Source organism: Emys orbicularis, chromosome 9 (genome assembly GCF_028017835.1).
Source record: "Emys orbicularis isolate rEmyOrb1 chromosome 9, rEmyOrb1.hap1, whole genome shotgun sequence".
Classification (NCBI taxonomy): Eukaryota; Metazoa; Chordata; order Testudines; family Emydidae; genus Emys; species Emys orbicularis.
Genome location: NC_088691.1, coordinates 98,509,311 through 98,535,875, shown reverse-complemented (window position 1 = coordinate 98,535,875; position 26,565 = coordinate 98,509,311). Strand labels below are relative to the sequence as shown.

The 26,565-nt window shown below is 39.6% G+C and overlaps 1 protein-coding gene across 1 annotated transcript; it reads left to right on the top strand.

The window, feature by feature from the left end:
• Positions 1-1,574: 1,574 nt before the first annotated feature.
• Positions 1,575-26,565, top strand: MCCC1 (methylcrotonyl-CoA carboxylase subunit 1). Its single transcript, XM_065410900.1, has 16 exons — positions 1,575-1,631; positions 3,396-3,517; positions 4,443-4,590; positions 5,525-5,646; positions 7,008-7,119; positions 7,646-7,727; positions 8,546-8,673; positions 11,989-12,172; positions 12,741-12,850; positions 15,869-16,085; positions 17,172-17,258; positions 17,871-17,920; positions 23,177-23,314; positions 24,065-24,172; positions 24,781-24,852; positions 26,446-26,565. Exons 1-16 carry the CDS (start codon positions 1,590-1,592, stop codon positions 26,563-26,565), a joined length of 1,842 nt encoding a protein of 613 aa, XP_065266972.1. The 5' UTR covers positions 1,575-1,589.

The following is a 26,565-nucleotide window of genomic DNA, read 5'->3' as shown; positions in this document are numbered from 1 at the left end:
AAAAAAACCTATTCCTCAAAGTATTCCAGTCTTAATGCCCCTTACCGCCTTGTTTTTGTTTTGATTGGATTGTGATCTATTGTGCATGTAACTTCCTCTGGGGAGGGACTTGTTTTATGTTTGGCGTACAACTTCATATATGCTGACAGTACTATATAAATACTAAGTGATTAAAAACTTCAAAACTGTATTAGTATCCTTGCTGCACCCAAGAATAGAAATAGCTCAGTTATACCCTACTTTAATGTTTATTCTTTATTATAATTCTATTTGTTTACTGTTTTATGCAGAAAATGGATTTGGGGACAAAGATGCCTGAAATTTGCTTCAACAACCGGTATTAAACTATTCTTTATCCATATATGCTGTAAATATGTTAATAACATTAATAGCACTGAAATTAACTCGAGAACATTAGTTATAGGAAAAATTAGAAAGTTAGAGTTTATTTTATAAGTGCTCAATTGAGTAAGTTTCCAAAAAAATACTCAGTATATTAGATCTAATGAGAAGCACCTGGAAATATGTCATGAAAAGATTTTAAGGAATTTCATTTGCCTTTAGTCATATTAATGTTTGTAATTTTCTTTCCTCATAGACGCTTTTTGATACAAAGGGTACAAAATCCATGTAATAGCCAGCCAGTCATTTTTTGAAAAAGCATAACAATGTAGTATTTAAATAGTATACTAAATATTGTAATAGAAGTTTGTAATATTATGTAAACTGTGACAGTATTTTCATATCATGTAACATGGAAAGGTATAGATTGGTCATATATGTGTAAAACCTGACTTTGTTTCTTTAAATAGAACGAAGAAACATAGAGAAGGTCCTCATTGCAAACCGAGGAGAAATTGCATGCAGGGTGATGCGGACGGCCAGAAAGATGGGTGTGAAGTCTGTAGCAGTTTACAGTGATGCAGACAAGAATTCCATGCATGTCGCAATGGTGAAGTATACTAGTTAAAAACGTAAGGCCCAATCCTGCAAACACTTATGCACAGAAGTAATTTTACTCTCATGAGTGGTTCCATTGACTTAAATGAGCCTGTTTATGTGAATAAAGTTACTTGCATGCATAAGTTTGCAGGATCAGGCCTTTAATTATTAAATGAAAGTTAAATTGTATGGGGAAGAGTTCTGTTAAATGATATCAATATCAAAGGAGGTGTCAGTGGGCTAGTGCAGTAGATTTTCACTTCTGAAGACCTAGATTCAAATTCTGCTTGAATCACAAACAAAAGTATGTTGAGTTTTATTCTAGACCTCTGAAGACATCACAAAAACAGCAGACAATTTCACTTTCTAAACTCAAGAAAGGTCCAGGTTAGTGGCCAGTGGTCTCTATTTCTATAAAAAATAACAAAATTAAATTCACCCAGTTGAGTTCTTTTCTGAAGAGCAAACAGTTTAAATTGTTGCATGTTAGCATTTTTATAAATGATAAAATGGGCCCCCGAATTAAGGTTTAAATTTGTTTTTCAGTTGTCTAACACTTGATCCAATAGTAATGTATATTTCTTTTACAATAGGCAGATGAAGCATATTTCATTGGTCCAGCTGCCTCTCAGCAGAGCTACTTAGCCATGGAAAAAATAATACGAGTGGCCAAAATATCAACAGCACAGGTAAATATAACTACGCTGCCCCTCCTAAATTACGCACTTTGATTTGGCCTTACTTATACTGTGGTTTCCCTATGAAAAACTGTGTGTCTGCTTTTAAGAACAGTTAAATGGGTTCCTTTGAGTGCATGGGAAAATTCAATTTCTAATTTAACCATTGGGTTTGAGCTAAAAAGTAAAGATAAAATTACTGAGGAAAGTGCCCTAAATGTTTATTCATATAAGGTGTCCTTAGCCTCTGTTTGCCAGAAGCTGGGAATGGGCGACAGGAGATGGATCACCTGATGATTACCTGTTCTGTTCATTCCCTCTGAAGCACCTGGCATTGGCCACTGTCGGAAGATAGGATACTGAGCTAGATGAACCTGTCATCTGACCCAGTAGGGCCGTTCTTATGTAAGGTGCAACTTATTTTGTTCTAAACAACACATACAGTAGTATTATCCTCTTTGTGTCTGTTCTGAGCTTATTGTATCTTTCAAATCACAATGTAGTTTTAAGATGCTTTCTTTTTATAGTTAAAATAATGACATTTTAAATTAAAGGTTGTCTGCTTTGATCAAAACTTATATGCATGAGATATTATTTTATTTATATAAGGTAACACCTTCAAAAATACTGACGTTTTACTTTCAAAAGTAACTTCAATAAGATTTAGGCTCCTAAATCCTGATGTCATTTTTGAAAAGGCTCCTCGGTCATTCAGGCACTTTTGAAAATGTTATCCAAGCAGCATAAAGTGTTGTAGGCCCTTTACATAGGACCTGAAGCTCAAAACGTACCTAGTTTGCTTTACTCAATGGGACTACTTACATAAGTAACATTACTCTCCTATGGAAATATTTGCAGGATTAGGCCCAGGTAATAAAACCACTCCCTGCTCCAGATTGCTTAAATTATAATGTAAAATCTTGGTCCCACAATTAATTATTCCTGCGGATATATTTACTTCTGAGCAGAGTTCCACTGACATCAAGGGGACTCTGCATAGGACTAACTATACTTAGGCTTGGAGGGATCAGATTTTTATCGGTAAATGTCAGTAAACATCAGTTTCACCATACACACAAAAATTGACCAAAAAATTTTTTTTCCCGTCAATAATAATTGACATTTATAGATAGGCAAAGTAAGAAAAATGCTACTTGAGAACCTATTAGAATTTGATTTAAGGATATTTATTGTGTATATTTTGATGTCATGTTGACAATTTGTTTTAATGGTTATAAATTTAAACTTTTTGAAACCAACATCTACAATCATTAAAAAGTGGTCTGACCCACCCTCTTGCCTGACACCGCCTATAGTTTCTTGCAACTGTGAAAAATTAAATTGATAAAATAGAAAAACATGCTTAAAAATAAACATTGATATTATCCATTAAAATTATTTTAAAAAAATCAAATTCTGCCTGGCCTAACTATACTCATGGGTGTAACTGTTTGCAGGATCAAGTGCTAAATAGACAGCATGCACAAAGCCACAGAGGAATGAAGCAACATAAAAAATTTCCTTCAAATTAACTATTGATTGCTAGTCTTGTTATAATTATTTATCACCCATTCCTTAACTGCTCGACCAACCTACCTACCCACCCTTTAGTTTTTCTTAATTGTATTCCTGGTGGCTGATGTTTTTTATCCATGGTATGTTCCATCCCATGTTTCCCTCCCACCCCCCACAAAGCCTTCTATATAAACCTGTAGTTTTAGGGTGATATGGGTTACACTGGTGTAAAGTAGGCTGGTAACCTTCATTCTGTTTTAGGCTATTCATCCAGGGTATGGTTTCCTCTCAGAAAACACTGAGTTTGCCGAGCTGTGCAAGCAAGAGGGAATCATCTTCATAGGCCCTCCTTCATCTGCTATCAGAGATATGGGTATTAAGAGGTATCTGTTTCTGATTTGTTACTCACTTCAATGTGTAACTTACAGTTCAGTGAATTTGTCTTCATTATTAATGAAGATTTTTTTACTTAGCTCTTTTGCTCCCTGCATTTTTGTTGATTTTTCTATATAGCCTGTTGTACAATGCTCCAAACTTTTCATAGTTCTGGGATGAATACAAATATAGGAACAATCAAGATTCTTCCGTTAATAAGATTTTAATAATTATATGCATAGGCTGGTCTAGGATCCTCTAGGATTAATGCTTTGCACTATCCTACAGAAGGACGTAGGTTCAATACCCAGGTCATTACACTTTGGGTCAGAAAGGGCTGAAAGCTCTGTGGGAGCTCTACTCATAGTCTCACAATGGTGGTGGAAGGAAGCATCTCGTGTCTCTGCAGTGACGTGTAGCTGTTCTTGAATGGTGTTGATGGGAAGAGAAGCCTATGCCATGTTCTTGGGCCAAAGGAAAATTGTCAGAGCATGAGATATAAATAGAATGGTGGAAATTAGGGGCTGCTTAATCAATAACCCTTTGACAAATAAATCAACATTATTAATCAAGCATAAAACACATTATCTGAATTAATTTGGTACCTGCATAGAGGTTCATTTTACAATGTGTATTAATGTACTGTGTGATTTAACGAGTGTTATGTGCATATTTTCTATTCCTGTTCCTTTTATGCTCTTAAGTATAAAAAAAATGATGTGCATGCTGAACTACACCAAATTAGGGTCCCTATCCTAAAAACATTTGTGCACCAGCATAACTTTACTCATCTGAGTAGTCCCATTGAAGTAAATGGAAGTAGTCACATGAATAAAGTTAAGCATGTGTGCAGTGTTTACAGATCAGAGGCCTCTTGTAAAAAACAGCTATTATCATTGCCATTTTAAATATCAAAAAAATATTTTTTTGAAGCACCTCCAAGGCTATAATGTCTGCTGCTGGGGTTCCTGTCATTGAAGGTTATCATGGTGAAGATCAGTCTGATGAATGTCTAAAGGAACATGCCAGGAGTATTGGGTATCCAGTAATGATTAAAGCAGTTCGTGGAGGCGGAGGAAAGGTAAGGAAAACTCAGGCAAACTTGTTTTATCTGATTTGAAGTTATGCTACTAATATATGTACTACTACTACATCGTACCTTCTGTTTCATGTAACTGAATTCTATAAAAGGAATCTTATCAGTAAGGTAACTGGAAGCAAATTATTTTAATTTGAAGTTAATAAAATAATGTTCAGCACAGCATTGTGAAACTCTTTCATTGTGCTTTCCTTTTATTTAGTCAATCTTGGGCCAAATTGCTTGTATAAACTGGTAGAGCTCCATTGACTTAAATGGAGCTCCAGCAATATACACTAGCAGAACATTTGGCCCATTATGTTGTATAGGTGAAGTTGTACAAGATTCAGTCATTGTTTAATGACAGCCTCTGTTGTGATTATTTTTTTTAAATGGTGGTTTTAAATTCGTGAGTGTTGCATAAATAGATTCTTAGAAATCTTAGAAATATCTGGATACCTTCAGTGTATAGCTATTATTTATTACCTGATGACCTCCCTGATGAAATGTGAAAAGAGCCTGCATAAAAATTTCATGATGGAGCTCCAGGTTTGTCTCAATGATTTCCATAACAAATGTACATATTTTGCAAAGAAAAACAGTGTTTTCTGTCTTCCAGCTGTGAAAACTTACCATGAGATCCAAAAGTCAAATTGAGTTCTGCCCTTAACTACACCAGTGCAACAACATTATCTTTAAGTTATAGCCTTAGTGGCATTTTTATTTTCTGTGGGATTTGCAAAGATTAACTGTTTGGAAGTTAGTAAATAGTTCTATTGATGCATAAGAAGGAATGGAATTCTTTTATTGGTAAACACATATTTTAATTATTCTTTTAATCATTCACTGGTTTTCACACTGGTGGAGATTTTTTTGTAACTGTTATTATTTACTTGTTCTTTAGTAGATATTTAGACAACCTTATGTTGTATCTTAGGGTATGAGAATTGCTCAGTCAGAAAAGGAGTTTCTGGACCAACTAGAATCAGCCAGGAGAGAAGCAAAGAAGTCTTTCAATGATGATGCCGTGCTGATAGAGAAATTTGTAGACAATCCAAGGTGAGAGAAGTGGATTATATTTTTAATACTAAAATATTTTTAAAAACCAGTACAAAATTTGTATGCAAGATGATAGTTTGTGTCTTATACAGTATTGCACACACTTTCTGCACTTGCATAAAATAGGGCAGAATTATTAATTTTACAAAGTGTGAAGTGGATGACAGTGACTTTGAATGATAATTTATAACAAATCTGGCTGTCTTGGTGACATATTGGCAGCATCCTAATGGTAGTGTTGTGGAGAGAGACCTAGATATCACATACTAGAACGTAAGATTTTACTATGTTATGGCAATGACATGCCTAGTCGGTACATCAGCCTTCTGACCTCACCATTCTTTTAGGTCTAAAGGAAGCAATGTGTAGTAGTGCTTAAAGCACAGAAACAGGAGTCAGGAAGAGAACCATAATCTACCTCAGATGTCCTGTATGTACTCAAACAAGTCACTTAATCTCTCTGTGCCTCAGTCTGTAAAATGGGGATGATAATACTTCATTTACATTTATGCTGTAAGCTGAGCTCATTAACTTTCATAAAGCTCTTTTGACATACACAGATACAAGATGTTATAGATTGCAAAGCGGTGGTATTCTTGACATACACCTTGTTGAACATGTAGGTAGGTAGGTAAATATAAATACTTTCAGCTGAAGGTACCAGGAGATTAGACTGACCTATCTCTAAATACAGCTTTAAAGCACCTACGTTGTAAAAAGAAACCTAGACCTGATTATCTTATCAGTTGTGCACGTGCAACTCCCATTGACTTCTTTGGGAATTGCATGTGGCTGCAAACAACGGGACAATCGAGACCCTGGTAAATTACTGTAATTCCTAAAAGTCTGCCTATCTCATCAATAAGTAGAACTGCCACAAGCTGGTGTTTGGCCCCCTGGAATAATATTTTACAAATTAAGCGGTTTACCCCTGAGCACGTCAAAGGCTAGGAGATGTCAAAGGGCCTATGTGTAAGCTGCAGAATTCACAGATTTAAAACTTAAAAAAGAAAAAAATCTTGAGTCCAAAAACTAATATAGAAGCAGCGGACTCTACATATTTTTTTCTCTCTCTCTTTTTTTTTTTTTAAACTCATGAAGTTTCAATACAATGATCATGACGTTCAAAATCCCATTTGAACTAGTGGCTTTAGGAGGTACAATATGTTTCACTGAATCACTTAACAGCATCATGCTGATCTGCAATTGGATCCAAGAGGGCAGGCCCTTATAGCTGTATGGAACCCTATTGAAGTCAATGGGGTGCTGTGCAAGTGTCTGCCTCGGTGGAATGGATTGCAAAAATGAGGCTTTAGTGATCTTTAGTAAAATACATTGAAACCTTTGTTACTGTGAAACAGGCATGTTGAAGTCCAGGTGTTTGGTGACCAGCATGGCAATGCAGTCTATTTGTTTGAAAGAGATTGCAGTGTGCAGAGAAGACACCAGAAAATCATTGAAGAAGCTCCTGGGGTAAGTGGAGGGTTCCTAAATGGAGTTTATAAAGTAATATGATTTTGAATTTTTTGTACTCATCTGTCTGCTTTCTGCTACTTCAATCAATCAATCAATCAATCTCAGAACCTTTTTGCATTTTATTTTATTTGTTTTTTGAGCTCCAGAGACAAAACCGAAGGTTAGAACATAGGATTTTACTATACTGAATTAAACCATTGTGCCATCTAGCTTGGTATCCTACTTTGGGAAACGGCCAGTACTTGATGTTTCAGAAGAAGGGAAAAAACTCCCACTTAACCTCTAGTTGTCCAACATTTTGCATATTCTATTTATTTCTGTCAATTTATCAAAGATTCTCTACCGTCAAGATTTAGGACATAAGCTGATTGCTACTTGGGTCAGGAAGCAAAGATTTCAAATATAATATGGTTCAGGATTTTACTGCCGTTTTTTAAAGACGGCATAGTATTCACATACAGTAGGCATGATATCTGTGAGACTCTCAGTAATGTGCAATTTCTTTTCATCATTACATTCACAGCCAGGAATTGAGCCTGAAGTGAGAAGGAAACTTGGAGAAGCTGCTGTCAAAGCAGCTAAAGCTGTGAACTACGTGGGAGCAGGTACATCAGGTTTAACTTCCTTCTAGTGCCTTCCTCTTAAGTTAATAGAGCCTTGAGCCTCAAGTCAAATGACGTTTTCTTGTTCTGGAACATGATACACACTTGTAGCAATTTTTTTAACTTTCATGTAGTTGTCACATAGTTAATGAGTTCTAAGCTAGTGAAACTTAGCATGAACCCCCTGCCCAGAGTGGTATAAGACTACAAAAGAGAAAAAGCTGAGAAGTCTGAAAGCAAATAATTCAGCCAAATAGTTTGATATTTGAAGGTGAATATTCTGAATGCACATCAGACTACGTGTGCAAAGTGATTTATCATACACCTTGCAAACAACAAAATGTCAGTGTTCTAACTTCAGGGCCGTCTCTAAAAATAATCCCATGGAAAACAGCTGTAGTTTCTAGTGTATTTACTAGATGAAAACCAGTTTAGAAAAATTATTAACACCTCTGATTCTTTTTAAGATATTCTTTGGAAGGGAAGTCTTTTAAATTAGCATAGGACAGTTCTTCCTGAAGGATCCTGAAACACTTTATAAATATCATACACACAACACTACTGAAATGCAGGTGCTTCTGGAGAGAAGAGTAGCAGTCCACCAGCACAGAATGTCTTGGGATAATAAAGGTGTGCTGGGATTTGATCCAGTGGTTTCAGGCAATTTAGGTGTTTCAGACCTGATGCTCTGACCATTAACACACCTCTCCAGTTTTGTCAAAACATTTTTGTCAAACTGCAAATCACTAAATATCTTTAGATGGCTACCCGGTAGAAAGCCTTCTTGTCTCAGTGAAATGTGTGCTTATTAAATATTTCAGGAACCGTGGAATTTATTATGGACTCTCAACATAATTTCTACTTTATGGAGATGAACACCAGGCTGCAAGTGGAGCACCCAGTTACTGAGATGGTCACAGGGACTGACTTGGTGGAGTGGCAGCTGAGGGTAAGGGATAACTAATTTTAGTTGCAAGGGTAGCAGGGATGGATGGTGTCTAGCCAGTGGTCTAGTGTGGTAATGCTCGCCGTTATTGTGTGCAGGATGCTGATCTTTCACTTCCATGGTTGGGAGTGATTCCCATTGCTCCACAGTAGCCTCCCTCTCTCCCCATTTAATAAAGGAGCATTGTGGAAAGGCTTTGAATAGAATCCCCACACAGTCCTCCTCACAGTATAGGGCTTCAAAGTGTCAGGGAGAAGTAGGGACGGGGGATCTTCAGGAATTTAACTGGGATATAGAGAATATGGGGAGTGGGAGGAGAAGATTCTTAGCTTACCCTTGCATTTCTGAATACGCTTTTGCGGACCCCTAAACATTTTCAAATGGAGGTGGGGATCCTTTTTGAAATCTTAAGAGATAGTTTGCGGACCCCTGGTTGAAAACCACTTCCTTAGAAGAACAATAAATACCTACAACTTGGATCATCAGGCGTTTACTTCCCCCTTGTGGATGGAAATTGTGTGTGCTTTTGAGACCAGTGTGGGGAGAGGGATCTGATTGTGGCTGTCCTTGCTGGCTGGTTACCATGACCCTGCTACAGATTTCTCCACGGTATTTTACCCTTAAAATGTTTCCTGGATTTACCCTGAAACTAGTGTATTTTCCCTTACTTTTCTAGCTTTCTTTCCTGAATTCTTTTGAGGGAGTAAAAAGGTCCCTGTTGACCTATTAGTTTAAAAATCCTGAGTAATTAGAAACTCCTCCTGTGAAACCTTTTCTTAAACTTGTGTACAGATTTCAGAGTATATGAAAGAAGGGAGTGATTGACTAGACTCTCGCAATAGTGGCAGCTAGCAAGTTTTTCCAGCCACTTAGAAGGATTTTCTTCTCCCTAATAAAATCTTGTTTTCCGGATGAGCAGGCTTTTATTGTTCAGTGCTTTATAGGCTCACATTTTTTTTATTGGACTGTTGCAGTAAGAGGAAGTGTAGTAGGGTTGAGCCGGGGCTCTACCCTCCGAGATGGAGGGGTGCCACACCGGCTCACTAAAGTGCAGACAGTCCAACCTCAGGTCCCTTTACGCAAGGGCTGAGCGGCTCACAGTTCAGGAGCTCAGGCCCTTAGGTAGGGGCTGAGCGCTAACTAACCGTCTAAGCAGGCCCGGGCCCTGGGTCAGGGCGGGGCACAACCAGTCACAGCTCGAGCCCTTTTGGGGCAGGGGTTGAGCAAACAAGCCGTTAAGGGGCCCAGGCCCTGGGTCAGGGCGGGGCACAAACAGTCACAGCTCAAGCCCCTTTGGGGCAGGGGTTGAGCAAACAAACAGTTAAGGAGCTCAGGCCCCCTGGTGCCGGGGCTGAGTGGACAAGCAGTTAAGGGGCCCAGGCCCTGGGTCAGGGCGGGGCACAAACAGTCACAGCTCAAGCCCTTTGGGGCAGGGGTTGAGCAAACAAACAGTTGAGGAGCTCAGGCCCCCTGGTGCAGGGGCTGAGCGGACAAGCAGTTAAGGGGCCCAGGCCCTGGGTCAGGGCGGGGCACAAACAGTCACAGCTCAAGCCTTTTGGGGCAGGGGTTGAGCAAACCTGCAGTTAAGGAACTCAGGCCCTCTGGTGCAGGGGCTGAGCAGACAAGCGGTTAAGGTAAGCCCAGGCTCCTACCTGAGCGTTGGGTGAGGGGGAAGCCTGCCACCCGTGAGTGGGGGTGGCAGGGGGGGACGCAGGCCCACCCACTCCACTGCGTCCCAGCCCGGGGCCCTAGCAGCGGTTACTGTCGCTGCCGGTCAGTGGGGTATCCTGACCGAAACACACTGACATCGGCTCACAGGCCTCTGCAGCCTGACCGGGGTCGGCTATCCCCGGGCTACTTCCTTGTTCCCCCTCGGGGCTTACCTCGGCGGCGATGCTGGGTTCGGGCCAGTCCAGGAGCATCGGTTCCTCGGGTGCGAGGCTTGGGGGCCGGTCCGGCAGCTCTCCCCCAGGGTAGCTGGCACGGGGCAGGCTTGACTCCTCCTCGGGGCAGCTGGTCCGGGCAAGCTTGGCCAGTCCTCCTCAGGGTAGCTGGCACGGGGCAGGCTGGGCCAGTCCTCCTCGGGGTAACGGGTCCGGGGCAGGCTGGGGCAGTCCTCCTCGGGGTACCTGGCGAGAGGGAGGCTTGATCGGCGCTGGGCGTTAGCAGGCGGCTCGCGGCCTGCGGCTGTCTCCCAAGCGGGAGCTCGGCCCGGGACGTCTGCTCTCTCTGGCGGTCTGGCTCTCACTGAGCTCTGCTGGCGGGCTTTTGTACTTCCGGGTTGGGGCCGTGACCTCGGAGGGGCGGGCCTCGGACCCGGTGGTTCCGCCCACGCTGGGGTTGGAGGAAGCTCGGCCCTGTCAGAGATGGAGGGGTGCCACACCGGCTCACTACAGGAAGAAAAAGCATTTTTTATTGTGCTTCAGTTTTGTGGAATGTTATAAGATTATTTTACAGTAATAGAACTTTGGAAATAATCCTCTTTCAAAATCCTTTAAATTGTTACTTTCTTCCTGGGGAGAGAGGAAGGAATAACTTCAACATTTATCAGAATTAAAACCTAAAACTATTCACCCATCACTTGTTTCTCATCACTTGTGAGGTTACTTGTGTTCAGAAGAAGGGTCCTTCTTCTCCGGTCCATCTTCTCTTTCTGCTTGATCCTGCTGTCAGATAACAATATAGAATTTGTGGCATTGCTCTCATTCCCGGACAATAGACTGATATCACAAACATAGGATCATGACGTTCTCTCTGGATCAACAAGCAGCTGAGTTGGAGGAATAAATTGTTATCCAAATACACACATTTGAAATAGGAAATACAGAAAACAGCTAGTGAACTAACTTGTTTTGTGTGTGAATGTTTTTTAAGTTGGTTGCAATGTGAAAGTCCCTTCCTACTTGATATTGCAGTCATTGTATTCCTTGGTTGGGCAACTGATACATCAAAGTGTAAGATATATTGGTCATGGAGAAAACATAGGCCTGAAACAAGACAAAAATGATCAATATATTGCAATCCTTTCTCAACCATGTTTATTCAAGTGCCAGGACAGCCAAACCACCTGACTTGGTGTTTTTTGTAGCTCCTTGACCTCCTTGAAGTTTACAGTTGTTCTTATTGTATGATTGTACCTTGCCTTCATAAAGATCGTATATGTATAATTTTATCTTATTTAGCTTCCATCTGTTATTCGCTACAATCAAAAGTTTGTGTGTCTGTATACACAAGATATCTGTGTCCATGTGCTAGTGCTCTGACCCGAACGGTTAGGGTTGCTCCCCGGTGAATGGAAAATTACTGTACTACTTACAGGTTGCAGCAGGAGAGAAAATTCCCCTAATGCAGGAAGAAATTGCACTCAGTGGCCATGCATTTGAAGCCAGGATATATGCTGAAGATCCTAATAATAACTTCATGCCAGGGGCTGGACCCTTACTCCACTTGTCTACACCACCACCTGACAGTTTTACCAGGATAGAAACCGGGGTCAGACAAGGTAAAATTTGAAGACCGTATTAACTGAAAATATCTGTTAAAAAGAACAGCTCATTACAAATGTGCTCTCAAGCAAGTTCCCTCTGGCTGCGGCTTTTTAATCTTGTGCTTAGCTTGAGACCAGAACTTGCCCCATAGGATATTGTCGTAATTATAAAACACTACAGAATTCTTCTCCCTGAGGATTCCACCGTATCTCAATTGGATCCCTAAATATCTCATCATCATCTTCCCACTCCAGTTATTGCCTTTATGGGATAAGCAAATTGGATTTCTTTCAAAGCTTGTCAATATTACGCCTTAATTCAGCAAAGAAGGTTGATGTTGAATAGTGTCACCTCTGTAACATTTCAAACTCAGGCTGGCCTGGGAATTGAGAGATTGGTCCATAAATCAAACTTGAGTCTCCTACATGGCCATTGCAGAGCACTGGCAACATGCACTGGGTCTGTCAGTGCATGTTGCTACTATAGTGCTAGTATCACCTTATAAAGAATAGCATCAAACATATCTATTGAAGGTGTGTGTCAGTGTCCTTAGAAATCATTTTCTATATATTTATACTTTAGGTGATGAAGTTTCTGTACATTATGATCCCATGATTGCTAAACTAGTTGTTTGGGCTGAGGATCGCCAAGCAGCATTGAGAAAGTTGCGGTACAGCCTCCTTCAGTACAATGTAAGTATCCTTTTGTTCTGTGTTTGTTTAGTACCTAGCACAATGGGATCCTGGGTGTAACAGAAATACAAATAATATAAGGAACCCAATACGATTTCAAGTCTGATTCTACATAAGCTGTTTACACAGCTCCTATCACTATAGTAGCAAAATGCTATTATAGAAGCAAAAATGGTTTTTTTGAAAGGGTTTAACTTAGTAGTCCTGCAATTTAGCTATAGCTAACTGCAGTTACTAACTGTAGTCTGTAACCTATCATTTAAATCAGCTTCTGTACCAAATGATTGGAGGATAACTAATGTGACGCCAATTTTTTAAAAGGGCTCCAGAGGTGACCCTGGCAATTACAGGCCGGTAAGCCTGACTTCAGTACCGGGCAAACTGGTTGAAACTATAGTAAAGAACAAAATTGTCAGACACATAGATGAACATAATTTGTTGGGGAAGAGTCAACATGTTTTTTGTAAAGGGAAAGCATGCCTCACCAATCTACTAGAATTCTTTGAGGGGGTCAACAAGCATGTGAACAATGGGGATCCAGTGGATATAGTGTATTTAGATTTTCAGAAAGCCTTTTGCAAGATCCTTCACCAAAGGCTCTTAAACAAAATAAGCAGTCATGGGATAAGAGGGAAGGTCCTCTCATGGATTGGTAACTGGTTAAAAGATAGGAAACAAAGGGTAGGAATAAATGGTTACTTTTCAGAATAGAGAGAGGAAAATAGTGGTGTCCCCCAGGGGTCTGTACTGGGACCAGTTCTATTCAACATATTCATAAATGATCTGGGAAAAGGGGTAAACAGTGAGGTGGCCACATTTGCAGATGATACAAAACTACTCAAGATAGTTAAGTCCCAGGCAGACTGCGAAGAGCTACAAAAGGATCTCTCAAAACTGGATAACTGAGAAACAAAATGGCAGATGAAATTCTGTGTTGATAAATGCAAAGTAATGCACATTGGAAAACATAATCCCAACTATGCACATAAAATGATGCGGTCTAACTCAAGCTGTTACCACTCAAGAAAGAGATCTTGGCGTCATTGTGGATAGTTCTCAGAAAACATCCACTCAGTTTGCAGCGGCAGTCAAAAAAGTGAACAGAATGTTGGGAATCATTAAGAAAGGGATAGATAATAAGACAGAAAATATCATACTGCCTCTATATAAATCCATGGTATGCCCACATCTTGAATACTGCGTGCAGATGAGGTCGCCCCCCTCTCAAGGGCAACAAAAATGATTAGGGGTATGGAACAGCTGCCGTATGAGGCAGGAGCAATAAAACGGTGACTTTTCAGCTTGGAAAAGAGATGACGGGGGGATATGATTGAGGTCTATAAAATCATGACTGGTGTGGAGAAAGTAAATAAGGAAGTGTTATTTACTCCTCATAACACAAGAGCTAGAGGTCACCAAATGAAATTAATAGGGAGCAGGTTTAAAATAAACAGAAGCAAGTATTTTTTCACACAATGCACAGTCAACCTGTGGAGCTCCTTGCCAGAGGATGTTGTCAAGGCCAAGACTATAACAGGGTTCAAAAAATTCATGGAGGATAGGTCCATCAATGGCTATTAGCCAGGGTGGGCAGGGATGGTGTCGCTAGCCTCTGTTTGCCAGAAGCTGGGAATGGGCAACAGGGAATGGCTCACTTGATGATTACCTGTTCTATTCATTCACTCTGGGGCCCTGGCATTGGCCACTGTCGGAAGACAAGATACTGGGCTAGATGGACCTTTGGTCTGACCCGGTATGGCCATTCTTATGATGTTCCAGTTTGGGTCCATTGAAGAGGTGAGCCCAAACTGTAGTGTTTTAAACTGCAGTCTGCACTTTTTCAAAATTCAAAAAGTTTGGCTATTGGCATCTAGTTCAGGCCCTTGTCAAGTAGTAACTCCTAAAATTATAAAGGATTGTTCAGTATTTAAAATTTTACTATTATTTATTTAACAAAGCAAAACAAACAAGGCCGATAACATTTCTAATGCAAAAGGTTTGACTTGAAGTGAAGCCAGTTGCAGTGTGCAGTTTATTTACATTTACTGATATAAAAAATCAATTTTAAGGGACACAATCAACTTAAAAATCATGCATCTGAAAATGTTTTGTCTGCTATTGTTAGAAGTAACACAGAAGATTATTATAACTGACAGAGATCAGAGAAATATGTTTTTCTAAGTTTGTTTTGTTTTTTGTTTTGTTTTTTAAGTTCGTTTAGTCTATATGTTTGACAGCACATTGTAACAAATGAGTTTCACTAATTTCCCCTAACCAGTCAGTTTCCTCTGTTGTTTGTGTGGGTCTTTTGCACAGCAACAGAAGAGAGAGAGACTAATAATTTTAAAAAATGGTAATAGTCAGGTGCAGATATAGCACCTGAAAGCCTTTTAACTTTTTTTTTTTTTTTTTAATTGACTACATTTCAAGTTGACTATGTCTCGTTAAATTCTTGAGGTAGGATTTCCAAAAGCATTCAGCACTGGCCTCAGTCTGCTCCCATTAACGTCAGTGGTTAAACGCCTGTTGACTTCAGCAAAGGACGAATTAGGCCAAAAGGCAGTGCTTTTGAAAATCCTACCCCTGTTCTTCAAAGGGGATAGTTTCTTAAATAACTGGATAGATACCAATTGAAATGTTTACTCTTTCTCTTGTCAGTGCTGTACTGCACTGATGTCACTTTTTAAGAAGACATTTTCGGTATCCGTGGAGCAGACAGCTGTAGGTCCATTAGCAGCTCTTCGTTTTCATTTGGGAATGTGTGTGGGTTTTTTGTTTGGTTGGTTTTTTTGCGCAGTGTTGTTGTAGCTCTGTTGGTCCCAGAATATGAGACACACAAGGTGAGTGAGGTAATAACTTTAATTGGACCAACTTCTATTGGTGAAATAGACAAGCTTTCGAGCTCTACGGACCTGAAGAAGAGTTCTGTGGAGCTCGAAAGCTTGTCTCTTTCACCAACAGAAGTTGGTCCAATAAAAGATATTATCTCACCCACCTTGTCTTTCTTTTTCTTGACAGATCGTAGGACTAAGCACCAATATTGATTTCTTACTAAGCCTGTCAGGACACCCACATTTTGAGGCTGGAAACGTGCACACCAATTTCATTTCTCAACACCATGATGAACTGTTTCCAGCCAAACAGGCAACCCCAAATGAAATTTTGTGTCAGGCTGCTCTGGGACTCATACTGAGAGAGAAAATGATAACAGATGCTTTTAGAGTTCAGTCTGGTGGTAAGATAATTTTTTCCCTTTCCTTTAGTTTATTTTTCCTTTGAGGGGGTGAGACAGAAATCGGAGCTTTTGTCCATTTCATTAATTTTGTACTCCCTTGTTGCCTCACTGTTTAACCTCCTGACATCTGGTTACTACCATCCACTGAGAGGGCAGGACATAGCTTTCTTTAGGTGACAGAGATTAAGTATAACACCGTTGTGATGCATGTGTTCTTCACTAGATAAAAAGGGAGTGTTCTAATGTATTTCAGATAGAAACACACAACTTTTCTTTTGCACGTGTGTGTCATTTCCACTTTGCTCCTGTCATCTTCAAAATTTCTGCAAATTTCTCTCCAGTGAGGAGGGCTAGCTCAGAGTCTTTTCAATGTCCATCAATACTGTTTCTTCAGCCAGCCCTAGGACCTTCAGATTAAAACACTAACTGGATCCCAGACAGGATCTGGAGAGGCAAGACGGTTTAGAGGATTGAGCATGGCACGAGGAGCTAAGAACTCCTGCACTATATTCCTAGCTCTTCCATTGTGACTGTGAGCACTTTTAAAGTCACTTACATCTTGATCCAACACCCACCAAAATCAATGGAAGGACTTCCGTTGACGTCAGTGACCTCTGAAGTCTGTTTTCATATCTCTAAGAGAGGATATTTACAGTTATACATTAGAGGGTTAAAATGGCTAGACAGGTAGCAAATTGTGATTGCTGTTTGATGATTGACTGAGAATTGTAAATGCACCTAGTGTGTGTTATGCCACCATTTTTTGTTATCTCGCCCCCCTGTCCTACCCTTAGTCTACTTCTGTCCCTCATCCACTTATTATATCCTGTCTTACAAATTGTAAGCTGATTGGACCAGGGACTGTCATTTACTATATATTTGTACAGTAACTATGACAATGGAGCCCCAACCTGGTTCAGCCCTTTTGGTGCAACATAAATATTTAATAACAATATAATAATAATTAATAATGTTAATAAAGTGATTTGAAGATGTAAAACACTAAGTACATGCTAAGCGTTCTTATGTGCTTTATTTGTAATGCAGTAAATGCAGCATCAACTGTTTGTGTATTTGGTCTTCTAGATAAATTCTCACCATTTGCATCCAGCAGTGGCAGAAGAATAAATATATCCTACACCAGAAACCTGACTCTCCTAGATGGTGAAAACAGTAAGTGACTAGCTGTGGGTAACGTGTTTGAGACCATGTTATTTCAACATGCACACACACAAAGTTGTAAAGATTTGGAAGAGGGAAGAGCAAACATATGTAGGAAAAAGTTTATTTAAGATTGATTGGGGAGGGAAAACACACAAAGATCACATGCTCCAGTCAGCATTTTTAAAGATAATGGTTAATTCCACACTCAGATTCCTGGAGACACTGGCCACATTTTTTAAAAAGTGTCCCTAAATTTAGGATTCTAAATCCATATTTAGACACCTCAATAAAGGATCGAATTTTCATAGGACTTAAGCACCTGCAACTCCCATTAACTTCACTGGGTTATGGATGGTCAGCACCTTTGAAACTCTAGTCAGTTTATTCAGGTATCTAAATATGGATTTAGAACCTAGGGTTAGGCACCCAGCTTTGAAAATTTTGCTCTAAATGTCAGAACAACCTTCTACGAGGTTTGCTGAGCTAGTCTAACAGCTTTTGTTGGCCTTCTCATTTGGACATTTATATTTATGTTGAAAAAGATGCTCTGAACTCTGTTTTTAAGTTTAATTTTTCTCTAAGTCAAATAAATCTTGTTTTTTTTAATATTTTATTAAACAGATGTGGACATAATTATAAATTACAATCATGACGGTTCATATAACATGCAGGTAAAGTTCTATTTTCTCATACTCTTTAGTAACTGATCTCATCATAATGATGAATAAAGTTAATTTACTGTATGTTTCTTGGCACCTTAAAGACTAAGATTTATTTGGGCATAAGCTTTCGTGGGTAAAAACCTCACTTCTTCAGATACATGTGCCCAAATAAATCTGTTAGTCTTTAAGGTACCACCGGACTCCTGATTGTTTTTGTGGATACAGACTAACACGGCTACCCCTCTGTTACTTGTATGTTTCTTATTAGATATAGGCTGATTGCATCACCTATTATTAATGTTGCCCAACACTTTTTATTATAAGATCCTTTTTTCAGTTGCTTATAACTGTGCCAATCTTATATGTTTGGTCTGAAATTTTCCATGTCTGCCTCATACTGATTTTTTTTATTATTATTATTTTTTTAAGTTTCAGCCAAAATGATTGTCATTTCTGAGGACAAGGCTAAGGAAAAACACGGTGTCTGTTGGTCTTATCTTTGAATACTCTAGCTCCCCCATGCTTTGGAGCAGGGACTTGATATGTGGCAGAGGGACAGGCTATGTCAGGAATGTACCTTTTGCCATCCCAACAAAAATCCAAACAAATTTGGCCATATTATAAGCCTTTGAAAAACCACAGATTTCACATGCTCAGTAGAGACTTCTTATGTTTAGCAACTAAATTCCCTGAAGTTTCTGTCTAGGGCTGAGTAGCATTTTCCCTGCAACGGTAGGTCCAGGCATCTGAATGGAAAGCAAGGAACCTGTCTGTCCTGTGCTTTCGGTGACCTCCTCTGCTGGGCCCAAGCAGCGTGGGGGAGGAAGCTGCCTCATTTGAATGCACAGGGGGCAAGAGCTGAACTGGTGGAGAGAAAATGGGACAAGGAGCCTGGTGTTGTGGGGTGGGGGAAGACTGGGACTGGAGACTGGTGGGATGGGAGAGGGAAACTGGGAGTTGGTGTGGGAGAGTGACTGGGATTGGCTGAGGAAGGAGGCTGAGACTAGGAGCAAGGAAGGGAAATGGGGAGTGCGTACTAGGAGCCAGTAGGTGTATGCTTAAATCAGAGGAGGGGCTGAGAGGGAGACTGGGACTGGCTGGGCAAGGAAACTTGGACTGAGAACCGGTGGGGTGGGAGGAAGGAAGATAGAGGGGAGCGGAGACAGTTCTGATGAGAAGCTGGGACATGGGGGGAGAGGAGCCATGCAAATAAATAAAGGTTTGGAAACCATGCCTCAGTAAAAGGGTCAAGGAGCTCACGCTATTCAGTTTATCAAAGAGAAGATTAAGGGGGATTTGATCACAGTCACAGGGCTCTTCAGTCTATCACACAAATCTATAACGAGATCCAGTGGGTGGAATTTGAAGCTAGGCAAATTCAGACTAGAAATAAGACTCCAATTTTTAACAGTGAGGGTAATTAACCATTGGAACAAGTTACCAAGGGTTGTGATGCATTCTCCATTACTGGGCATTTTAAAATCAAGATTGGATGTTTTTCTAAAAAAATATGCTCTAGTTCAAATAGAAATTAATTCAGGGAGGTCAGACTAGATAACCACTATGGTCCTTTCTGGCTTTATGGTCTTTGAAGCTGGGACTGGCTGTGAAAAGAGATTGGGACAAGGATCTGGGGAGTGGATGCTGAGATTGGATGAGGAGCGTGGTGGAGAGATTGGGACTGGGAATCAAATCAGTGGGGTGGAGAACATGAGTGGGTGAGACTGGAAGGGTGCAGGAGAGAGACAGATTTGATGAGGGGCAGAGAGGAACTAGGAATGGCTGGACAAAAAAGGTTGGAGGAGAGGAGACTAGGACAGGGAGTCCAGAGAAGGACATTCAGCGAAGGAGACTGAGGCTGCGATGAGAAGCATGATAAGTGGAGACTGGGACAGGATTGGCAAGGAGAATAGCACTAGGATGAGGAGCTGGGGTTAAGGAACTGGGACAAGGACAGATTAGAGAAAATGGGGCAGAAGATGTCCTGAGTGCTGGGAGAGGGCAGAAGAGTCAGTGCCCACTAGAGCAAAATCATCTCTAGAGTCTGGAATGTAATCCACGATTCCTGAGCTGCCACCAAATATCTGTGAAACACACTGTCAAATTGCGTGTGTCTCCTCCCCGTCAAGGGCTGGCCCACATAAAGGATGACAACCTACTATTGCTATCAGTTCTGTGTTAGCTCAAGTGGCAGAGGTCTGTGCGATTGAGCTAAAGGTTCCAAACTTGCTGATGACCCATGTAGGTGTCACTATGACACCATGTGATGGAATTGCTGTTTTTTCAGTTTGCTTGTTTAAGAACCTAGGAAATTAACACACAAAAATCATGTTAAAGAACATTATTAAGGTTGCAAAGCACTCAAAAGCTAGAAAATGCCATTATTAAGGTTGCTTGTGCAAACTTAATTTGGCTCTCTTTTGCATATGCTGTATGACATAGTCTTCAGGTTCATAATTATATATAGTGGGGTAGCCACTCGGTCAACCTTGCTTTAGGGTGCATACAAGGGTTATTTTGTGGATTCTGTATCTCAAGACCAGACATTTTAAGAATCCATGTGATGACACTCTTATCATTGTTGAGCATTTTGAAATGCCAACATATCACCCCTCCCTCACCACCACCCCTCATAATCAAGAAGAGTTCACATTGTTACCTGCTCACTTTAGGGCACACCACCTATACCCTACCGATGGCTCGAGGCGTGACCTGGTCAATTTAGGCACCCCCACCCTTTCCCTTCCGAGAGCTCAGGGTGTAAGGTACTTATCCTTACCCACGGGGCTCAGGAAGAAACCAGGTCAGTTTAAGTACCTGCCCCTGCCCATGGGGCTCAGGGCTTTACGGGTGTGTGGAACCTTTTCCCAGTGAAAGAGCTTTACACAGTTGTGCTCTAAACATCTATTTCACCCGATGGCCAGTCAGGATCCATTCATCTGGGGTTCCCGGCAGGGCCGCTACATGTCACGGTTATGCAGTGAGATCAGAGTTCCAGCAGCTTGATGTTGAACTGCAGTCCGGAAACGGTTCCCAAAGAGCATTGTTTTTCGTATACATTATATAGATAAATCTAGCTACCTCCTTCAAATGTACTAATCCTATCACATTATCCCACACTCCTAAATAACAAAAAATTTAACCAATTACATACTGGCACCTAGGTGACCTCCTTGCTGCCCAAGTTTTTTACATTTGTATCTTTCATGCCCAAATTGTAACTTAGTTGTGACCTTCTCTGTTTATGCAGATGGTCAGCATAAAAACGCTGGTTAGAGCTTATCTTACCATGTATTGAGTCTCTTTCTGTCTCCTCCCTAATTTCCCAGTGCTGGGTGTGTCTACTTTACAACCTTGATGGTTATAACTCTTCTTAGGGACATTCCTGTGGGGAGCGGGGGGGAGGGGGCGGGCGGTGTGCTTTATCAGCAGCAGAACATTGGTTTTTTTTCAATTTTAGTGGTGAACTCCCTGAGTTTCACCCAAGGCTGGTTTAATATGTGTGTGTGTGGGGGGGGGGGGGGGAATGCAGCCCAGCCAGGTTCCTTGAATAATTTACAACCTAATATTAGAACAGCAAATTGCTGAGTCCAAGGTGAAGAAGGATTTAAAGAAAGTAAAGCCTATGCAATGAGAACAGTCAATGTCCATTCTTGCGTCCATTTCCAATACCTCTGCACATCTAGGCCTTGAACAAGTGTGATCTCTTGGCTCAAGAAGTTAATTTTAATGCAATTAACATAAGAACAAGACTGAGATAAACTATTGTTAACCAAGAAATATTTTCATATATACAATTTTTCATCTTTAACATTCTGGAAAAGTACAGGATTAGCATCTCTGAAAAGTTAAATCCTCTATGTACAGAACAGGGATAGCATGCTAGAAGTACTGTAAGATTCTCCATGCTGTCTCAACCCTGTTGTGGAAGGATCACTTAGGAAGAGGAAGGGCACCAGATTGAACAGGCTGTTGAGAATGAACCAATCACTAACCTCTCTGCTGCGATTCCCAACAGTGGTGGTACTTATTTCCTGTAGGAATGGAGGTTTATTTAATCTGGACACCTGTGCATTTGGAATTGGACTGAGACCATCATCTTACTCACGTGGAATATCAAACAGCCATCGTATGGTCACTAATTTGGGTTACTATCAACCTTGGCTGGATTGTCAGTAATGAGCAAGGACTTCTAGGCATAAATAATCCAAGTTTAGAGTCTGATTCTACAGTCCTTCCTTAACTTTGTTTGGAAGTTTTGTCTGTGACACTTTCCTAATCCAGAAGTTCTCCTCAGAGCCTCCATTGTCAGTATTCCTCCTTCAAGTGCTACCTTCCTTTTTGTCATCTAGCTTATCTAACTTTGGCAGAGCCACCCATCAGTGTGGATGGGAGGGGGAGAACAACGACAAGTGGTACTTACTATGGAGAGTAACTTGTATCCCTTCCCAAGGGTAGTTCATTCAGCCTATAAATCATTCTTCATAAACTAGGATTTCTTTCTAGCAATTTCTTGTTAAACTTTTTGTTCAAGAAATTAACCATGCACTGTTAAGCAAGTCTTGCCCCTTTATGTCACCTGGGAGATAATAGGGTCATGAGCGCTTAGGTTCTCTAGAGATACTGAAGAAAGTAATCTGCACTTACTGTGAGGAAAACCCTTAAAAATCAAAACAAAACATGGGGGGGAAAACTACATGGTAGAATATAACTGAATATTATCCACCTCAGACTGGAGTGACTAAGGACATTTAAATATGTATGTTAACACTTTAATGCAAATGGTTACTAGCATGTCCATTTATAACAATGATTTTTGTCCTGGAAATACTATTCTAAAGAGAGAATGCAGTGTTATATTCAATCATCAGCAACATGGTTTAGATATTTGCTATGACTGTAAATGCTCCTTTGTATGACTACAGCATAGTATTTAGGCTTACTGGGTCATACAATACAGACAGGACCCCCTTATCCTGCCTGTATAATCGGTTTGGCCATTCTTTCTTCTTAGCCCTGAGTACTGAAGCACTGGGCATTTTCCACTGCTGAAACACTATGAGATAGCTTCACACATATCCCACAATGCACTGATACCTAGTAGGTAGATGCACAAACTGAGAACGGGAGAAAAACTCATTTATGGACACAAATTGAACTATGTTGCTTGTAACCCATTAAGGTAATTGTGCCGCTGACTGGTTACAAAATTACAGTTAGGCTCTGTGCTTATAACATCTTTTAACAGTAACAACTGTATTTCAGATAAAAGATAAAGCTTTCCATGTTTCTGGAGACATTTCTAATGAGGGAGATTCGACTTACCTGAGATGTACAGTAAACGGGAGTGTTTGTAAATCTAAGCTGGTCATTTTGGACAACACTATTTGCCTCTTCTCACTGGTAAAGTTTCTTTTTCATCATCTGAGATTTAAAATCCCAGCTGAGGGGGGTAAGCAGGATTGTGAAATGGAGTGTAGTGGATTTAGATGGGTAATCTTAAATTTAGCGGGGTGAGATGTATCACTATTTCAATTTTTATAGCAGCCCATAATCTTCAGATCCTTGCTAGATTTAGAACTATAATTAGAAGTTGGTAACTAATAATCTACAACTGAGTAAATTAATTGCAATTACCAAATCAAAAGAGATGCAAATGATATTTGGAAAAAAATACTTTAAATTGTTCCCTAGAACACTGGTTATAATTTACTGCTGAAAAGTATGCATGAGGAAGAGTTATGATATTTTTATTTTAATGTACTTCATTTTTAAAATAAAATAATGAAAAATAAAAGTAATCAAGATGGAGCTGGAGGAGGAGAACTCCAATTTAGCCTTGAAAAATAAATTCAGATTAACATGACAGCTTACCTTGGCATTCTCTGCATTGCATTAGCAGTAGTACTCATGAAGAAGAAATGTCCCAGCTTCCATGGTGAAGGTGGTCTGTTTTTTCCAGTAAAAATGATTAAAGGAAATTAAAATGACTTTGTGATAAATGTCATGGGAAATCCACATTAATAAACAAACTACTTAATTACTTAGTAACAAATGTATTCACTTCTGTCACTATAAATATAAATCAAGGTTTGTACCAATTGTAATGTGTTATGACATTAACTCAATCTTGGTTTATTTAATTTTCTGTAGAAAGGCAGTGCACAAATTGGGCTTCCAATACCTAAATACTTATCTGGAGCGAGTGCAACAGGAACTCAAGGAGGTGCTATAGCACCTATGACTGGGACAATTGAAAAGGTGATTGTTACAAATGTGGGATGGGGAGGGAAAAGGAAACCTTTTTGAACGTCTCCTACATAGCCAGGTTCTATTAGGTTCTGTGGCAGGGGAAGCATGTCAGTCCTGAGGCTGCCCTGGCTCCTTCCAGTTGGAGAAAATCCCCCAGTTTGTTCACCTGTACAGGTGGTTTCCAGACTTCCTGGTCTTGTTTCTGCAGAACACAGGAAGAGCCCTTTAAAAATTCTAAGCATTTGGCTAAACTTGCCATTTTTAATTAAATTTCTTCCTTTTAATTGGCTTTTCAGCCACATGTCTCTAGAGCTGAAACCTTAGAGGCTCTTTGATCTATTCCCTCATGGCAGATAAGTCTACTGAAAAGGATTAGTCATAGAATATCAGGGTTGGAAGGGACCTCAGGAGGTCATCTAGTCCAACCCCCTGTTCAAAGCAGGACCAATCCCCAAGTCCAGAAGATGCCTTTATTATTCAGCTCTCCTTTAGCTTTTCTCTGAAGGAAATTTTCACCTCTTTTGCTAGCCAGATGTCCAGGTAGAAATCCTGCCCAAGTGATTTTGATTATATGGACATACATGATTTTTCAATCCTTGCTTGCTTTGAATTTGTAGGTATTTGTGAAAGCAGGGGACAAGGTACAAGCTGGAGACCCTCTAATGGTTATGATAGCTATGAAAATGGAGGTGAGTGACATTAAAAGGGTTTAATTACTGGGAAGAAAAAAACAAACTCCAGTGATACTGAAATGAATCTAGGGTTGGTTTATTGGGATATTGTACAATTCAGTCTTGTTTCATCATCAACACAACTTGAAATATTGCAAAACTAATACGTTATCTGACTGGATTTCAGAGAATTATGTTTACTGGTACATTATTATCAAAGAATATTTTATGTATAATTTTTATCTGTAATTTTTGTAAATGCTTATTTTGTTAGCTCTTTAAATGCCTCAGAAATAAATTATCCATTATTTTCAATACAAAACCATCTTTCATAATCTGGATGTTTTACTTTACTTTCTCCCACCGTGATTTAAACACATGATATTACTATCTGCTGTTGCTTTATGATGAAATTCAGCAAGCAGTGATTCTCTCTCTAAATATATACCCAGCGTTTTCTTGTGTGTAACCCTTTTGATTATTGTTTACATAAAGCATTACAGAGAGTAGACTAAAGATTCTTTGTAAGAGTCAACATGAAATGTAATGTAGCAGGATGTGGGATGTTCTATCATGTTTTGTTACATTGCTTGGCGTTGGCTAAAATTGCTGGCACTATCCCAGTTTCTGTAGTTTGAGCTGGTTGGGTTTGGATTTATTTTTACAGTGCAGTGTATGGGATCTGAACTAAATAATGTAACAGATTTAAGCTAGTGTTTGAAATAATTTATAAATTTTGATAACATTGTGTAAAATCCTGCATACCGAGAAAATTAATTCAAATTTAAAATTATTAAAACTTATTTTGGTAATTGTGTATCACTGGGTGGTTGTAACATTGGTATCCATGTTACATATGTGGCTCCTTCGTGTCTTTCATTCATAATTTCCCTGAGTAGTTCCTAAATATTTGTGCTACTATTTAAAATAAAAAGGTTAAATTGCAAAAATAAAGACGTTAATTTAAATGAATCCTTGCTAAGATATAAGAAATTATTTGTTATTGTTTTGATTATTAGACTAATCCTATGTAGAAACTATCAGGGCAACAAAAGGTACAATGGAAAATGAACATGATATAATAATCATATGAGCCAAATTTGGACTTGGTGTGTAAGCAGTTGGTAATCGCATCTTAATTTAGCCTAAGATCTGTTAAATAAAAACATTTCCTGTCCACCAAACAAAAATATATTAAATGCATCAGCTGTCCTTTCAAAGGAACTGACCTGTTAAATGGTTAACATTGTTGAACTAAAACTGAGTTATTTTAACAGGTGTCTAATTTATTTTTAAGAAGGAACAATGAAATAAAACAAGATGGAAATATCTGTTCTTCAAAATGTAACCCCAAATAGTGTTTTGTTTTCCTCTCCAGTTAAATATTGAAGAGGAAAGACCAAAGTAACTTGAAAATGAGGTTCTTTCAAGAATAAAAATAACATTTTAGAAGAATGAAATGTGTCAAAAGAAGTGGTAAATGTTGATTTGATCTAATCTCACCTCTGCTCAGTTATATGGTTGATTGTACTAAGATGGAATTGTTATTAAAAAAAGAGAGAATTTTTAAAAATATTCTATTGATTTATCTATGCACTTGTTTCTATGCAGCATACCATAAGGGCTCCAAAGGCAGGAATAATAAAGAAGGTTAATTACCAAGAAGGCTCTCAGGCCAACAGACATGCTCCACTAGTTGAGTTAGTGGATGAAGACATGGAATCAAATTGA

What these genes read in the sequence shown, in the direction of transcription:
- MCCC1 (XM_065410900.1), top strand. Translation starts at nt 1,590, where the DNA reads ATGGAAAAAATAATACGAGTGGCCAAAATATCAACAGCACAG. An exon ending in TCATTGAAGAAGCTCCTGGG is followed by an intron (nt 7,120 to 7,645) that starts GTAAGTGGAGGG and finishes TTACATTCACAG; the next exon opens with CCAGGAATTGAGCCTGAAGT. An exon ending in ACAGCCTCCTTCAGTACAAT is followed by an intron (nt 12,851 to 15,868) that starts GTAAGTATCCTT and finishes TTTTCTTGACAG; the next exon opens with ATCGTAGGACTAAGCACCAA.